The sequence below is a fragment of the Zeugodacus cucurbitae genome, chromosome 2 (genome assembly GCF_028554725.1).
Source record: "Zeugodacus cucurbitae isolate PBARC_wt_2022May chromosome 2, idZeuCucr1.2, whole genome shotgun sequence".
NCBI classification, from domain to species: Eukaryota; Metazoa; Arthropoda; class Insecta; order Diptera; family Tephritidae; genus Zeugodacus; species Zeugodacus cucurbitae.
The window spans coordinates 84484828-84504382 of NC_071667.1; the positions used below are offsets into that span (position 1 = coordinate 84484828).

The 19555-nt window shown below is 35.4% G+C and overlaps 1 protein-coding gene across 3 annotated transcripts in view; it reads left to right on the top strand.

Annotated features, from left to right (window-relative positions):
* LOC105218367 (J domain-containing protein) overlaps nt 1-19555 on the top strand; it is a 30983-nt gene that overhangs the window by 1224 nt on the left and 10204 nt on the right. For all 3 annotated transcript variants that reach the window (XM_011193922.3, XM_011193913.3, XM_011193927.3), the window contains exons 2-3: nt 116-271; nt 19402-19503. In XM_011193922.3, coding sequence (XP_011192224.1) covers nt 185-271; nt 19402-19503 — 189 coding nt within the window. In that variant the 5' untranslated portion in view covers nt 116-184. The remainder of the gene's footprint in view (nt 1-115; nt 272-19401; nt 19504-19555) is intronic.

Below are 19555 nucleotides of genomic sequence, written 5' to 3' on the forward strand. Positions count from 1 at the left end.
AACAACTTAAGCTTGATCTCAAAATCAACGCATCTATTCTCTTTTCTTTTTTTGATCATTAAATTAATATTTGTGTTTTTTTCGGTATTCTTTATTTTCTTGCCTATATCCACAGTGTTTATTAGGAAAATCTAAAACGCTCTACGAAGAGTAAGTTTAAAAACAGCTCCACAACACCAACAATATGAGTGCGGTCGATGCGGTCTTGAGCTTTAAACGAAGCCCCGACGAGGACTTCTACGGAATGCTCAACTGTGATGAGAATTCATCGGTAAGTTTCTAGGTTTTAAATTGAAATTACTATATTAAGGAGTGGGATTAGACTAGATAAAAATTTGAGTATAAGCAATTTCAAAATATTTGTACCATATGTTATGGATCAATATTTAAACTCACAAATTCCAAAAGGTAGTTGAGAGAATATTCAAGCTTATCAGAAATAAGAAATAATATTAACTTTAACTTGACTTTGACCTTAGACATCAACAGTGGGCATCACGAAAATTGATTTTTTTATAGAACACCATTTTAAGATCTCAGATTTTTGATCGTATCAGAGTTTTTCCCTTACAATGGAGTAAATATTCTCTAGTCTTCGGATCGACCAGATTCTAGCACAGGTTTTTTGGAAAGAATTGCAAAATTTCATAAAATGAGACTAAGGAAATCTAAGGAATAACTACTTATTTAGTAAAGATTTTTTTGTTGTATTGAAATTGTTCGAAACAGCAATATTAAATAGATAATATCTTGACTATGTATATTAGACCCTGCATTGAAAAGCTATACGACATTAGACAATCCATTCAAATTCAGTGTGACGTAGATCTGCCATTAACACTACATTAAAATTGAATTGCTAGAAAACAACCACATGTATTCTAAAACCAAAACTCGCATAAATTATTTGCAATAAGTTTCGCTGTGTGAATTTCATTACATAACTGTGTATTCCTTTGTTTTCGAAAAATGTCTGATTTTCATGTAGATAACTTATTTAAGTACTCATAAAAATGCTTTTGTATTTTGAAGCCTTATTGTTTTCCCGTTTCGTGTTTTTATGGATACAAACTACTTTTCCTCGCTCGAGTTAAAGCTTAACTAATATAACGATTACGACCCTATTAAAAACAGTTATAACTAAATGCTTTATTATGAGTCGTGAAAGCAGTCATTTTTACTGCGGAGAGTTAATATTTTAGTGAATTTCATTATTTGTGTTTAAGGATATGGCAACTACAAATTGCACTATTTAGCAGCAATTTTCCGGAATCCATCTCCTCTTAGATGAGGAATCAATAGGTTTATAGCATGCATCTAATGTAGTTGTATTTTAAAGAGTATGTTTTTGAATCAGAAACACTCACGAAGGTGTTATTAACAATGACCCCGGACCCGTCTGGCATACGTCTGTAAACTAATATTTAAACTAACTTACCTGTAACTAATGGATTTTCCGTCTCAAACATGGGGAATCATTTCTCATGCTTTGTGCAATTAGTTAGCGTGAGCGTATCGTGGAAGAGAAAACTTGAAATAAGCCCATTGAAATGAAAAACAAGGTGAACGGTCAAGCGAAGGATGAAAGCTTAAAAGTTCACAAGTAGCTTAAGGCTGAAATTTCATCAAAGCCAAAAAATATTATCGAAAAGGTCGAAGGTAAGGTTCTTGAATTGAGTGCTACAGAAAAAAGTATACGCTTTGTAGCAACAAAGTCAACAAGTATACCATGAAGGCATCTAAAATTAGTGAAAGCACGCATATGGTTTTTTTCCACCTTATTTTTAATGGCAGAAAGTGTGCTCGTTGAATGCGTGCATATCTCTATAAGAAGGTAATAATTTTTTAAAGGACCAATTACAATTACATACAAGTATTCTTATACCTATTATCAAGTAAAGCAATTAAGACCACTATAAATAGCTTTAATTGAAGCCGTGGCAACTTGAAAAGGTATGTTCAAAATGACTACAAACATTAAAAGTATAAAAAAATTAACATTTCAATAGAAAACAATTATTATCGAACTGTGGAGGTCGCAAAAAGGTATTTAACTCAACTCTATTTCAAATAATAGATTATCGAAAATTTATTAAAGTAAGCAAGAACAAACCTGACGCCTCTGCTAGCAACTTAACTCATTCTCTCTCTCACTCATTCGTGGAGTCCATTGTTTTCAGCCGATAATATCAAGTATTAACAGGCGCCTAATTGAGCAATTATAATTTTTTTAGGCTATTAAATCCTAATTGTTGTATAACTATTGTACTGTAAAATATAACAATTAACCTATTAGTGTTAAATTTATATTAAATCTCCTTTGCAATGCTGAGAAGTATGTTGAAGGAGAGAATAAAGAGTTCGCTTAATAAGAAAATGAAATCTACTTTTAATGACATATAGAGAAATTCACAGAGAACGAGAAAACTGGCGCGTGCCAAAGAAAAATGGGTATCTAAAAGACCTCCAACTCTACGATAAAATAATGCCGATAATTGGTTTACAGTGAAATCTACTTAACTGTATAAATATTATAGATAACTTCCAAACAAAAGCTGTCCAAACAAGATGAAAAATAAAGCTTGTTATCTTGGGCAGTCAATAATTGCTGCTAAATACCCAACTCTCTTACGAAAACACGGATCTAATAACAAAGCATTGATCTTAAGCCAGTTTATCCAATAAGGGTGTACAAATTTTATTTGAACTCGCACACGAATATTCGCCAAATTAATTAAGATGGACATAAATAAAAGACTGGATGTCACAGTTTTTGTGATAAGTGTAAATATTTAAAGCGGTTTACAGGTATATGTACGTCTCGGCGATTTTATCACGTCTAACTTGTTTGTGATTCACTTTAAGCCGAAAATGGACTGATGCTGAGTTGGGTTCTGTGCGAAAACACGCCAATATGGTAGGCTCGCATTTTGCCAGACATTAAAAAAATATGCCATTAAAAAAATATGGAAACAATTAATCGTAATGCCAGTAATGCGCGAGACGGAAAGTAGTCGAACAATGAACAAATGATTAATTTTCGACAAATCATTTTACAATACACCGTTAATGCAAATGAAATAATGCAACTCTGCGTAATGAGTTCGCTTATTCTCAATAATTGCACAATAATGGCAAATATGTTAATGAAATTTTACTTTTATGTTTATTGGTTGAATTACCTTGCGGTTGTTGCATTGCATTTTTGCTTTGTACTCTCCTGAATTTGCTTAGAAAAACATCAGTGATTTAGTGGCGAAAACACTCGTCCGATAAAATATCCAAAATCGTAAACTTGCGAACAATTAAATTTGCAAATTCAGCTATTCGGACGGACGCTTTAATGGTTCGCCATAGTAATTTACGCTTTGAACTTTTTATTTATTTATTGTATTTTATGTACTGTTACACTCTTAGAAGCGCACTAATTGCACTATCATACTCATATATGGACATAATTTAACATAAGTGTTTACATGTGTATGTGTCTTGTGGCCATAAAGTTCCGCTGCGTAATTTACGACCGATTCTATTGCTTCAGCTTTATAGTTATTCGATTTTGAGAGCTAGAATTCACAACTATTTATAACGAATAAAATCGAAATGTGCAAATAAAGCAATTGAAGATGCCGCGGTTACTCATAACCTCAAACGCAAATGCGGTTAAATAAATATGGATGCAAAACAGGTGCCAACAACACTTACATATATAAGTAAGGAAAAGTGGTACAGGGTGGATCAGATACGACTTATTATGTTTTCAATCGGCCCGATTTAAGCCAGATATATCATTTTCAATCCTCACATAGCTTCCATGTTACAATGCGAATAATCTGATGAGCATCCTCTCCAGGAGCGTCGTTTGTTTCTCAAAGCAGCCGATAAAACTCATTAAAAAAGGCTGATGTAGATAATTTTAAGATTAAATAAATTAAATTAAATAAATAAAATTTATAATACAAACATTTTGGCAGACAATTAGCAAATTCTAATGCTTAGTAATATAATATCGTTTTCTCAAATTTCATTCGGAACACCCAATGAGCTAATGTAATGCTATACATTTATGGATATAATCAATATTATAGTCGAACTTTATTGCAGTGGAAAGTGGGTATTAAATAAATTACTCGGTTTATGTTCATATATGTACTCCAGTAGCTCATATTACCATAATAATATATTTACTGTTATTTATCGTGCAAAACCACCAAACGTATAGTAATGCCTTTCTAATAGGCAATTAAGTATCCACAGGTACTAATAAGTCGATCTTGGCTATATACAAATATTTGCATTGGTAGAAATCAAATAAAGAACTGAGTAAATTATACGATTTGTATTAAAAAAAATAACGGGAGTTTTCATGTTTTGAAAAAAATATTTATTGATTCGTCTACATCAGTGTTGTCGGCTTCAAAATAGGTATTATGCACTTATGTTAACGCTTCTTCAAATAGTCGAAACACTTCTTATTTATTATTTTGCTTATTCCTTCGATTAATTACTAGATTTAACATTATTTTAACGAAATCTGTTTGGTTTTTTAATTTCGGATGATCCAGTTCCGAGATATGGTGGTCACCGCAAAACGTCTTTTTTGAGAGGAGCTCCTGGAGATCAGCTGTAGCTCTTTTTCAAATAAATATTTTTACTAGTACTAAGTCTTAAAATACAGTTAAAAGATACCATAATATGTGTATAAATTTTTGGATCAATAAATTAAAAAGTTTTCTCAGAAAAAATTCTGGAAAATTCACTTTTTTTCAGCCGTCTAACTGTATATAACCCCTTAAGGATCCCTTTTATTTTTGGAAATGGGAAAAAGTCACACAGAATTATGTATGGCTGGCGCATATGGAGGCTGGGGCATCGTAACAGTAATATTTTTGGCCAAAAATTCACGAACAAGCAACGAAGTGTGAGTTTCTAACAAACGAAAATCGCAAAGCTCATAAAATCATGTCTAACCTTAGAGGCTGTTGCAGCTTTATTAATGCATACATCTGAGAATAGGATCATATTACAGAGTCATGCATATCAACATAATAAACAATTTAACAATTGAGTCCTCAAAGCCTGTGAAATTTTAAAAAATAAAATTCTCCGATCGTAACTGTAACCGACCTAACTGTGGCGTCAAGCCAACCGAAGTTTATGATATCATTTAAATACGAACTTTCAATAGAACTATTAGATGGTCAAAAAAAGCCTGAATGAGGTAGTGTTCCGAGATTTAAAAGTATTTCCGACGATATGGCGCTAAATCTATCGAGGTCATCGCACAACAATAAATCTAAACAATGAATTTAAGTGCTTAAATACAAATATTTGTACTCTAAATCTTCATTAGCACCGTATAATAAATTTATGCTAAATGCATTTTTATGTAAGGAACCAACCTTATGCAGTTTCGAAGTATATAAGCCTAATAGTAGTAAATAATGTATCTACAGCTAAAAACAAAAAGTTATTTATTTTGGCAAATCAAAACATCCGATTCATATTCATTCTCACTTTCATACACTGAACACCCACAACTTTGATCTCTTGCATCCGTCGAAGCATTCCGAAAGCTATTTACACGCGCCCGCCTTGTAACTAATAACAATAAGCTTTATAAGTAATCAATATTAATGTGCTTCGGGGATTACTTGTGGACAACCAATTTGGAGACTTGGTGATAATTGCATTTGCCGCCTCGTTTGCTATGTCACACCCAAACCCTTGGCCGCCACTTAAGAGTGTATGAGAGTGTGTACAGTGAGCAACTAAGTGATTACTTCGCACGTACTAAATGAGAATCTAAACTATCCAACTGTCGGACGATACACATCTTCAATGCGAATAAGCAGAAATTGCGACAAATATTCCCACCATCCACGTACAATCTCCCCAGCTTATACAGCTACTATTCTATTCTACATATATTTGAGGTTATGTGCGAGTGTTTTCGCCCGGAGCTTCGAATTGAATTGTATTGTTTCCTGCGTTGTTGTTGTTGTCGCCACTTCATAATTGACATAGACACTCGCCAATTATGGGCTATTATGTAAACTAAGTAGCTTTGAGTTAAGTAAGTTGATTACTGCAGAAATATTGTATTATATTCGCTTTTCAATTTATTGGCGTTTGCCTTGAATGAGTTGGCCTTGTGAGGACTTCCATCGGTGATGTAGTAAATGAGTTGAAAGCATTGATGGCTTGCTGACAAAATAGTCAAACATCAAATGTCGGGCAGTTGCGTTGAACGAACAGTGGCGGAGAAGTGATGCGAAGTGGGAGAATTGCGTCTGAAAATGGAATATATTCACAAATAAGTTGAAAATTTGTTATTAAAGAATTTTGAAGAGAGGGAGCTTGTAAAAGGAGAACTATGAGGTTGCGAAAAATAAAATTTTAGAAAACCTTGAAATTATTTCAGGCAATTTTGAGGTGAAAAGTCTTGCAACATAGAAAAATAAGAGATAGAGTATCTATCTGAGAAATTAAATTATTACAATTTATGTTTTCTAATATGAGAAAACTCAATCCGAGAACTTGTCTTCACGCACTTCAAATCGAAATTCAGTCATACAATAATTATATAATGAATCAACCCACTGTGCAGTCTATATACACCTAGTTGCACACCTTTCGTCCCGCTCCACGAGAGCGATGTCTCGTTTTTCGTCAATTAATTTGGTCATTGCGCAATATTACTGACTCCTGCAATATTTATGAAATGTGAAACTGATGGCAGCACATTAATTTCACAAAATTGCTATTCGCCTGACCCCAGCGCAAGCCATTTGCATGCAGCACTAACAGTAAATATACACAAACATACATACATATGTAAGCACTCAGGTCGTGAAGGAAGGAAGTTCGTGTGTGTGTGTGTGTGTGTGTGTGTGTGTGTGTGTAGGAGTGCTTGTCCTCTCAAGTGTTTATAATACTTTTGTATGCTGATTTTGTCGTTTGCCAGTTTGAAGGCGAAAGGCCAGCAACACTCGAGTGCTGCAAAAAAAAATTTCATAGAACTCATTGTTTCAAATTTGAGAGCACCCACACACACTCAAAACACACATACAAAGCAGCGAAACGCTTAAGTTTTAGTGCCGACATGGACACCGCCTTCACTCAGCTCCTCTGAGTTCCTCTGCTCAGTTTTCTTCGTCTAGTTTCTTCACGAATTTACCGTTATTGCATCTACGGAAAGTTTTAAATGTGTCCATATTATAGCGGATCTTTTTACATATACAGACATGAGTTGGTTTTGGGCTCACTCAAATTGCATAGAGTATTTGTTATTGTTGTTGTTTGTGTTTTTTAGTTTCGAAGTGCGATTTTAATAATATATAAGTTTGGGGAACATCAAGGATGGGAGCACCATAAAAATGAAAATGGTAGATGGCGGACGGTGGAAGAAGAAGTCAACAGGTTTCTTCATACTTTGAAAACGTTAAAAGAGGCAATAAAAGAACAATGAAGGATATCAATGTAGTGCAAAGCTCATAAATGATAGGAAAATATTTGAATTGCAAACACGAACACCTTTCTTCTGTAGAATTTTTTATATTTCTGTTATTCTTTTCAACTTTTATAACTTCGTGAGAGTCGGTTTCGGCGCACATAGGACTTGACTCGACACTTTTTTCGAAAAAATCATGAAAGAGGTGGCATATTTTTCCTTTTCACTCAGATCGAGTTCGACTTCGAAGAATATAAATAACAAAATTTTGGGTCTTGGCCTGAAACTGATGTCAAGCTTAGATCCCTGCCGTCTTCATATACAAATTATTCAATATTTCGCAGGCATAAAGTTTAAAATAAATTCAATAATAATGTCGTTAGCAACTTGGCGCAATCAGGCAACTTTTGGTGCAAATTGAATCAAACGAATATTGCAGTTAAAAGCATTACCATTTAATTATGTCAAGTTTGCTAAGCATTAAGCGCCAACCAGACAGCCGACAACCAGATGGCGTAAAAGCGTTAATAAAAGTTTTTAAATATTTTCCATATTTTCCACGGACTCTTTTTCGCGTGCCACAATATTTAATAATAATATTACAGCATAGTTAACTCACTTTGGCATTAATGGAATTTAATGCTTTGATATTTATAACAGTCACAACGAAATGCATGCGCGAAGAGAGAGAGTGAAAGGAAGAGAGAGTGAGTGAAAAACAACCGACAATAATGTAACAGTTATTTCCTTTAGAATTTTAAAAATTCACGCTTAGCGAAGCAGCGAAAAGAGGAAAACGGTAAAAAGATTAATGAAATATGCAAAGGAACAGAGAAGAGTCATAGGATCCAGGCAGCGAAATGCGAAGTCAGCTGGATGAAAAGTGGTGTGGAGAATGACATACATATATACAGATAGTGAAAATACAATTAGTATATATTTACTTTGTTGTCTTAAACACGCTATAAAATATGTTGAGCATTCGCTTACTGCTGTGAGGTCACCATGGTGCATGATATCAGCATTGTGTAATGCAATGAGTAAACTCTTTAGTGGTTGTGCTTTTCACCCAATACTATTTCCGGTGAAAAATGGTACTTCAACACGTAAAAAAATTGCATCACTAGAAATCACCTGTGCTATGTTTAACTTTCTAATATTCTAGAAATAGAAACTCTTCCAAACTTATCGGAGCCTTTTCTACCCGCAAAAGTTAGTTCGTGAAAGCTACGATCCTTCCCAAAATAATCAGGTCCATAATACATTCAACTGTATCCAATCCCATTGTTTCTCTCTCAGATCTACGATCGCTGTATCAACCCTCAACCCTTCTGACCCGAGATAAGCTGCAAGATTTTAAGCGAGATTTTCGACCAATGCGGGAGTAAGATAACCCTTGTTTTAGTGATTTTAACTGGTCATTCGGTCAATGTTCACCCGGTACTGTTAAAAATCTAACCGGATAATAGTAGTAAAAGTGGTTTGGAAGGCCGAAACACCTTGAATCTCAAACTTTTTAGGTGAACAAACCATTCAGAACTCGAAAGTGAAACCCAAGTATATTTGTGATGGATTGGTGCTTTGCCGATCCATAAGAAGTTTTCTGGCTCCATAGAGAACTTATTTTTTAGAAATTTAAGCATAAACCTCATACCGAGTATCAGCCAGAGAAACTAACCTTGGCTTTAGCATAAAATAGTATCACCTTCATATAGCAGTGAAACTTCTAATCAATCATCCATCACACCATTAGCACTAAGGGTTGCTTTCAAGAGGCTACAACAAAAAGAGATAACGAATACTGAAATCAATTTTCCATATATCTAATTGATCAGCAAACATAATACTTTTGTTAGTTTTGCATTTCCGTGAGGAATGCAACTTACTCACATTTCTTAAGACATGACTTCATCAGTAGATTTTAAGCAATTTTTGATGTCACTTTCAACAAAAAACCGCACAGCACACGATTATTACCGTTAGAAATGCGAGAATATCATACATATTACAAAACGTAGTTGTCTTCTAATGGACTATGTATTCTATGCAATCAATAGCCGGAATATCTGCTTGGAATAAATTAAAATGAATGAGTTTTTAATGCATTCAATATCCTAACAACAAACACGACGACACCGGCAACAACTTCAATTGTACTCGTACTTTGAATGTGAATTGATTGTAAACTGTTTGCATTGAAATGCACCAACGTACGACTGCGTCTATTGGATAAATCAACAGCGCTACCCCACAGCGCACCGCTCCCACGGGCGATGAGCCTAATGCAATCACCGCATCGCAGACGCTCGAGATACTCATTGAGCGCAAATGTGAGTGCAGAGCCACTCTAATTGAGCCAATTAAATTGTATTATGTAATTTTCAAGGCGATTGCATAACATTGCGCAAGGTAGTATTCCAAGAGTGTGCTCGCATTTAATGCAGCGTTTAGCCAAAGGATTGATGGATGAGTGCCGCTTAGATGGGAGCAATGAAGACGGATAGTGAAGCTTAGCTTTGCAGTAATTTAATTTAGTAGAAATACCATTATACAGATATATATAGATATATTACGTTCAGGTATTTTGTAAAGCATGTTGTCTTAAGTACGATAAATGCATGTGTGTGTAGAAACAGCAGCCGAGACGTGAGTGGTTTTCAATGAATGGCTTTTTAAAGTGTATCTGTTGATCTATTTAGAAATTATGTACGCAATTCATCAAATAATTAAAGAGTAATTTATGTTCTAGTACTTAATAAGTATGTTGAATATGTTCTCAAGATTCTACAACTAAAAATTCTACAACTAAAATCTACAATTTTCTACAATTTGCATTTTACAAAATATTTCTGAGTACCTTTTCACCTCAAATTTGTATCTACATTTGCCACAAATAATTTGTTGTTACATATTTGAACAATACTCCTCATCTACTTCATGAATTATTAAATTTTTCTCATCCATTCTGCATCTATTTAGATATGCAGCTATGTTTATTGTAAATTCATCTGTGAGGTCAACATATAGGGCAGTCGCCTCTTTTGTTTCTCACATTTGGTTTCAAGCTCAAAAATAGTCGAAATAAGTAAAGGGTATATGTTCGAATATATCAAAAAAGTAAGGCTTTTTCATCTTCAAGCGAATAGATCTTGCTATGGCACATGCGAGAAGTCTACAAAATTTTGAGAATCTTATGCAGAAAGCATTTATCAAATTCGCTTTTATCAAGCCTATTACTTTAGTAATTTCATTTTGCACCTAATTTTAGCAGAATTCCTTGAATAAATCTAAAAAAATTTACAATTTAAAAATAACGACCAATTCGACGGACGCTTTTTAAAATAAATTCCTATTGGTCCGCAATTTTGAATTTTTGAAAACTAACGGCAATTTCGTAATCATTGACCCAGAGTAGCGAGTTTTTAGCGAATACGATGAATCTTTAAAAATGCTTGGTTTGTTTTTTTGGGGTAATGTCAAAACCGGATTCAACGACCCCAAAAACATAGGGTACACATAACACCCCAGGTCAGAACCATTTTTTTTTTGTGGCTGTGGCATCAATGTTTCGACGCTGGTAGTATTTATAAAGTCCCAGATTATTTATATTATATAATACAATTTGACCCACATATTCGTCATAAATATTGCATAAAATCCATTGAAAGTTGGAACCCATAATATTAGGTTAGATGCCCCGAGGTCCTCGTGTTCGATATATGGGGCCTTAAAAACATATGGTCCGATTTCAGCGATTTTTAGAATGAGGTTGCCACACTATAAACGTAGTATTTGTGCAAAGTTCTGCATCGATATCTTCACTAGGCTTACTTTATATATTGTAAAGTAAAGGATTCAGATCGACTTCAAAGTTCTGCTCTATAGGAAGTAGGCGTTCTTGTGAAGCGATTTGACCTTTTTTCACAACATATCATTGGAATGTAAGGAAACTATTACAAACCAAGTTTCATCGAGTCGGTCGAGTAGTTCCTGAGATATGGTTTTTGACCCATAAGTGGGCGATGCCACGCCCATTTTCCATTTTGTAAAAAATCCGTGTGCAGCTTCCATCTGCCATTTCTTATGTGAAATTTAGTGTTTCTGACGTTTTTCGTTAGTGAGTTAACCCACTTTTAGTAATTTTCAACCTAACCTTTGTATGGGAGGTGGGCGTGGTTATTACCCGATTTCTTTCATTGATTGAGTGGCTAAAGAACACGACTGCAGAAAGTTTGGTTTATATAGCTCTAATGGTTTTCGAGATATGTACAAAAAACTTATTATGGCTTAGTTATGGCACTTTATGTGTTTTCGGTTTTCGCCATTTTGTGGGCGTGGCAGGGTCCGATTTTGCTCATTTTCGAAAGCAACCTTCCTATGGTGCCAAGAAATAAGTGTGCCAAGTTTCATCAAGATATCTTAATTTTTACTCAAGTTATCCGTTGCACAGACGGACGGACGGACAGACAGACATTCGGATTTGAACTCCACTCTTCACCCTGATCACTTTGGTATATATAACCCTATATCTAACTCGTTTAGTTTTGGGTGTTACAAACAACCGTTATGTGAACAAAACTATAATACTCTCTAGCAACTTTGTTGCGAGAGTATAAATATATATATATCCACATTCAATACTGCGTGTTTACAGTAAGCAGCGGCATCTCATATTCATTCGGCATGAACTTCCGTCTTCCTTACTGCTTTCAAATTTGTTTTCTTTAGAATCTATTTATTAGCATATGGCTTTCATTGGCCGGGTGGAAGAGGTTTCAACGCAATATTTATGAGCGCTGTTGCATTCATTAACATAGAATTTACAAAAGTTATTGTTTACTTATCCATATGTATTTATGTATATATATATATATGTATATATGTATATAGTATAAATATATTTAAGTGAGTTTTAGAGGGAGAAAATACAAAGAATTTAGGAAAGTGTTGGCATTTTTTGATTTTTGAAGAATTTGGATGTACTGAATTTCTAACAGTAAACGGAATTTTATAAAATATTTAGCAAATGAACTTTCAAAATCTAGCTGAACATTATAATTTCCGAAAACACATATGCCTTGGAAAGCTTATACTTCATAGATGTTTGTGTGCGTTTTACAAATAGCTCTGCTGCATGGCATTAGTCGGCATTTTAACGCCTTGAAACGCACATTTCCTGTTCACGCACACCAACACACACAACTCATATGTGTGGTAGGCTCATTAAATTAATTTTGTGCCGTTATCTAACCGTATGCACCACTGCGACATTGGCGCGCCCCCAAAGCTTTCATGCCCGACAAACTACTTGAAGCACATTCGGTTAGACAAAATGTTTGCAATCATCTTGAGTAGCGGTCGCAAATGCAGGATATGTGGTTTTTGTTAAGCAAACATTCGAATTAGCATAAACACACATCCACACACACACACACACGTGTCTACATATTATATGAATATGTGCTGTCTCTGTCTCTGCCGCTTACGCATATACCATTATACCGTTATGCTAGTTTCTTTCAAGTTCTTCTGCACAACTCGCCACACACTCGGGTAGTCAGTCGTGCTGGCAGCACTCAGTAGCTTCGGTTTGGACGCACTGCTTTAATTACGCATTAATTAATCATACGCCTCGGCGGCTGCTCGGTCGCCCGCTCACCCAGCCAAATATGTATGCAATTAGCCAAGGTTAATGCTGTGTCGTCGCAATACTTTCAACAGCTAGCGAAAAGCTTTTCTTTTACACATTTCTTCGCTTTCAACTTGATTGCAGGTAAAGAAATGCGAAATGCTTCTTTTGAATTTTTCATTTGATTAAAGAAAATATGTTCGACGCGTTTTCGTGACACCGACAAATATGCTGATCAAAGCATTCTTCTCGCATGAGAAGGTTAAAATAAAAGCGCAATTTCAATTTGCCGCATACATAAAAGCATACTTTGCCGGCAGTGCTGCTAAAAGGGTATTCAGAAATTTACCTTACCTCACCCGAGGCAGTGTATTATTTACCCTTGCAAAGCAGTCTAGAGAAACCGTCGGCCTTTTCAATCTCGGTTGGCAGCAGTTTGTTACAGATTTCTTATCCTTTTTACCCAACAACCGATGAGCAGCTACAGGTTTCTGCTTTGATTTTGTTGTGCGTAGGCTGTAGGCAAGCCAGCTACTTTAGCTGAAATTGCCCAGCTTTCTGCTTTAATAACTTGACTGGCCTTGAGGTGCAAAAGTTTGTGCTTATTACACAGCGTCACAGCAAAAGCGTCTCTCTGAAGAAAGTGTATTATTAACAAATCTGTGTTAAAGACATACTCACCCTTGTGGAGTGATGGAAAAGGTATGTGGTAATTTTATAAAGCCGCAGCAGCAGCAGACTTATCCAACAACATCAAACTGAAGAGGCTTATACACCTTTTAGCCTTTTTCACTTATTTAAATTGAAACGGGTGTAAGCGAACATTTTATGCTCTCGAGATTTAGTTCTTTATTTATTTTCATTAAACACATATATTTTTGTCATAAAGTCCACTCCAGAATAACGAAAATTATTATATGTATATAGAATATGAGGGCTAAGGAAATCCCTAAACCGATTTCACCTATTTTCTCAGCCGAGATAAATGTTATACGAAGTTATACACTCAATTAATTCTAATGATATATATGAGATATATTATCCGATATATACGGTGTAAAGCCCACCGGATGTTTGAAACCCCTTATATAGATTTTGCCCATTTTTAGGACAGAGACACATTACGAGATCCCTTGAAGTCATAGGTTCGGATTTATTCCTAATGACCTTGGCTTTGCGAGCTTCTGCCATTTATTCGAAGAGAAATATTCCCCCTGAATTTCTATAAAATTTCTGAGAGATTTACCGATATTTTTAGTAAACAATTATTCATAAGCACTGAGGTCCTCATTTCCGATATATTCGGTATTGAAAAGTTATAGTCCGAATATTTTTAAAATGAGCGATGCCACCGCTCCAATCCAGTATTTGTACCAAGTTTTATCCCGATATCTTCATTGGTTCTAGTTTTATATATTGTAAAGTGAATGAATCAGATGAAATTGTAAGTTGTGTTATATGTGTAGTTTCAATTATTATATGGGCCATTTTTCTTTCCATTCGTAACATCAGGGTCTCAAGGAAATAATATATTAAAATTGGTTGAGTATATAATAGGTATCGTTTTTGATGCCATGCCCATTTTCCATTTTTAAAACATTTTCCATTTTGAGTTCAGCCTTTCTCTATCATCGACGCTTTACGTTAGTGAGTTAATACACTTTTAGTAGTTGTCAACATAACCTTTGTATGGGAAGTGGGCGTGCTTATTATCCGATTTCACTCACTTTGATGGTGTATGATAGGATACTAAAAGAAAATGTGACTTGTAAGGTAGGTTTATATGGCCTTAACCTCGACAAATTTCAGCAAAAGTTATCACTGAAAGCCAGCCCTAGAAGCTAGCTGTTACAAATAGTAGGGCACTTCGTCAATTGTAATGTCACATCAATCTACCATTGCAAATTATACAAATTTTATTTTAAATTTATATAAATGAATAATGTGGCGCATGTCAAGCGATGCGCAAAACAAGAATCTGCAATTTAAATCGCATTCATTTTTAAAGAAGCAACTTGCACGCCGCCAACACACATGTAAATCGTGGAAATCACGAGCTCACTTTCATTAATTTATACGCGAACATTTGTATGCCCGCAGACCACAAACACACGCGCACACATATCAAGGAACCAAGGAGTGGGGGAGGGAAAGTGGTAGTCGAAGTGATTGAATGAGATGAGCAAATGGATATCAACTTTGTTAGCGAGCGCCATTAAAACGGCGCGGAGCGATTGGAAGCACGCACATAAATAAGGGACTGACAGAATGAAAGCAAAAATCAAGCGAAATGCTTCGAGTGGAAACTTTATGCAGAAAATCTGGCAAATGAAAAAGCGAAATTCTAGAAAATGAATTCACGCAGCAAAAGCAAAGGCAAGGAATAAAGAAAGCAAAAAATAGGGCAAGTGTGTGTAAGCAGTATATACTGGGCGTGTGGCCTCAAGCGTTCACATGACACACAATTTAAAGCCGCCATGGCCATGACTCAGCTGGGAGAAACTTCCATGTAATTCTCCTATGTCATATATTTACGATTTGCAAGCGAGTGTGTCTTTGTGTGTGGGCATACACGGACAGTTAAGGGCAATAAAAATATTTTATATTCAGGTGTTTCCTTTTACGACCAGCTGGCATATTCTGCCACAACACCTTGTTATTGATATTTCAAAAGTGGCATAAAAGGCACAAGACACAAGCGAAGGCGGCGTGCATTGTAAACACGAAACCAACGCAACATTTCTGAACATCGCGCACGAGCACTCCCACTGCTTGAGTTCGAGCATTTTTCTGTTATCTACTACAAGTACTCCCTGGCTCTTATTGTTTTGCTGTCAGTCGAATCAGAATGGCGTAGACACACATCAAAACAGTCGCAGTCTTTATGTACTCAAAGAAAATATTCGTGGAAATCTTTTGCCTTCGGCTGTGAAGGCATTTGACTGAAGCTGTACAATTTTTGTATTGCTTTGTCCGTTAACTGTGAGAAGATAATAAAGTCCCTTTTGAGGTAATCAAAATGTCGGCTGCTGTCTGGGTCGTGCATGACCTTTCCAAGAATAAAATATGACACCAGACTCTTCAGATGTTTAGACACATTACAAGACAAATTGAAGTGATTTTCATTGCTTTTCTATCGTTATTTCATTGATTATGCCAGTTTTTTTGCAGTTGCTCGTTCGATTGATCTCTCTCTAGAGTAATGCTATTTATAGCAGAAGAAATTTTAAGACCTCGTTATAACCGAGTAAAATATGTTTAATGTTTTTTTCTCTCTCTCTCTCTCTCTCTAAAATAGTCTAACTGTTATATTAATTAAGTTATTAAGTTCAATGGCTCCGGTAGAGGGACTCTATGTATAGCTAAGCTACCTATAGGATTAGTGGGTGAATTTTTTTGTTTGTGTCCATTTAGAACTTCATTTTCATAAACCAGCGAACTGCCAGAAACAACAAAGGCTACGACATAAAGGGTCAACCTTTTTTGAGACAGAGAGGCAGTGATGTTATTAAAGAACCAATAATTGGCAGTCAATTGGAATGCAAATCCAACAAATCCTTATCCTTATTCTCCGCAAATATATCGACAAGCGCAAAAGTCAAATTAAATTTCATGCGTCGAGATTCAATTAAACAGTCTGTCAGAATCAACCAAAGTGTCTGTCACTAAACTTTGTAGTCTGCAAGACGGTTCATCGTCGGAACAAAACTTAATTATGCGGGTGCGGCGGCGTGATGGTGTAATCCAGGCGAGACAGGTGTACACAGACCAGCGGAGCAAAAGAAAAAGAAAAACGAAAAACAAAAGCAAACAATACAAAGTCAATGTGTGCACGCAGCAAGCCAAGCGCCTGTCAACAGTTATAGCAAAATAAACGACAAAGAAACACACAGAGCCAGAGCTTTACAAAAATGCTGGTAATTTCTTCAGAAAACAACAACCCACAACAATAAAAATATATTGTACATTACCCACGAGTGCAGGGAAAAGGTAAGGACCAAGCTGCTGTTAACGACGAAAGCCCACGCAAAAAGGAAGCGCAATGAAACAACAATTCTCAGCTGTTCTTGTTTCTCTGTACTTTAGTATGTGTATACCGCTATGTGCTGGGCTTCAGCTGACACCTTTGTATGGCGCACTTGTTCGGTCAGCCCACAGAGTGGTTCATACAGCCCCATTATAAGCCAGACGAATGGCAAGCAGATGGCGCAATGCACGAAAGGATTGCCGCAGCAGAAGTTTAACGAAAATTATGCACTTAGGGCTTTAAAGTTGATCATAAACTGCGCCATGAGCCACTAACTTGAAGTGTCTGAGGATGTGAAACAAACACGTGTGCAATTCTTGGAAGCGATGGTGCACTTTATGGCTGCGTACTGATGTCATATGAAAATGTAGGCATGTGACCTGGTGTGGGTGTACTCGTTGATAAAAGGCCGGCTCTAACTTGGCCATTTCACACACAATTGCTTCGGATATTAGGCAAAGTGGAGTGAGCTTCAGACTCTTGGCAAATTCATAGGGAATATCATTACTTTTAAGTGTGTGTGTATGTTTCTCTATGTAGATATATATATTAGTATAGTGTGCCACAACATAGATAACGTAAATGTATCAGCTATGAATGATGTCAGGAATAATACTGTTATAATAGCCAGCAGCCAACATTAATAACTGCCAGAGCATTAACAAGCAAAGCTGACATGCGATAGAATGCAATAAGGATATAAATGCTGTAATATAAACATACTCAAATAAACTGGACTTCTACAGTCTCCGTTAGCCTTAAGCGGCTTCAGAACAACATTTTGCTATGTTATGGCTTTTCATATAATAACTTTACTGGGAAGCGTACTAATAAGTTTTCGGATATGTGGTTAGACATGTGGCGTAAATATTGTGTTTGAAAGCAATTCGGTAAATATTAATTACTCTTTGGTAGTTCAATTCGTGGAAGAAATATGGAAATTTGTTAAATCAGATATCAACCGCACTCACGCCCAAACAAAGGTTTTACTGATAACTGACTAAAGAAAAATGTCTGAAACACTAAATTTTATAAAAAAAATGGCAGAAAATAGAATATGGTCTAAAAAATAGAAAATAGGCGTGGCATCAGTTCCTTTTGGGTCAGTAATCATATCTCAGAAACTACTCGACCGATTTCAATGAAACTTGGTATATAATATAATATTTTCTTGAGACCCTGAATAGAAATGAAAAAGTAGCAATATAACATAGATTTTTCATTCATATTGAAATAAAACTTTTCACAAATACTACATTGGATATTTGGCATTGTTCATTTAAAGATTGTCGAAATCGGATTTAACTTTTTAAGGTCCCAGATATCGAACATAAGGACCTCGGTGCCTGTGTATAATTGTTTACCGAAAATATCAGTAAATTTCTCAGAATTTTTAAAATATTCAAGGAGAATTTTTTTCTTCCAATAACGTACCTCTGTGCCAAAGGGGGTGAAATCGACTTACATATTACTTCCATTAGCTCCCATATACCTAATATTAGGTTTTTCAAACGTCTGGTCGGCTTTATACACTAAATTAGAATTTAGTAAGGAATAATTTTAGATATAATTTAGAAAATGAGTGAAATCGGTCCAGGAATTACCCCAGCCCTCATACACTTAATATTGTGATTTTCGTTATTTTAGTCGACTTTATGCTAAATATTAAATATGGGTAAAATTGAGTGTTATCTTAATAAAATTAAATAAAACAAGTAAGGAAGGGCAAAGTACGGTTGTGACCGAACATTTTATACTCTCGCAATTTATTTATTTTATATTATATAATACACAATTTGACCCACATATTCGTCATATATATGGTATAAAGTCCACTGAAAGTTGGAAACCCTAATATTAGGTTAGAAGCACCGAGATCCTAATGTTCGATATATGAGGCCTTAAAAACCTATGGTTCGATTTCGGCGATTTTTAGAGAGGGCTGCCACACTATAAATGTAGTATTAATTCAAAGTTCTGTTCCGATATCTTATATCACTAGTGCTTTCTTTATATATTGTAAAGTAAACTATTCAGACCGACTTCAAAATTCTAGTATATAGGAAGTAGGCATGGTTGTGAACCGATTTGGCTTATTTTCACAACATATCATTGGGATGCAAGGGAAATATTACAAACCAAGTTTCATTGATATTGGTCAAGTAGTTTCAAAGATATGGTTTTTTTTTCAGTTTTTCAATAATTTTAGTTCAGTAATCAGTTTATAATTTAATTCGTTTCTATTATAAACAAGATAATAAATAATTTTTTATACAATCTTTTTGCTTTCAGGTTGAACAAATCCAGGCTGAGTACAAAGTATTGGCACTTCAGTACCATCCGGATAAGAACGACGGCGACAAAGATGCTGAGGCCAAGTTCCAGCGCCTAAAGGTAAATCATTCACTTTTTTCTATTAATGAAATCGTCAACATTTTTGTGCAAA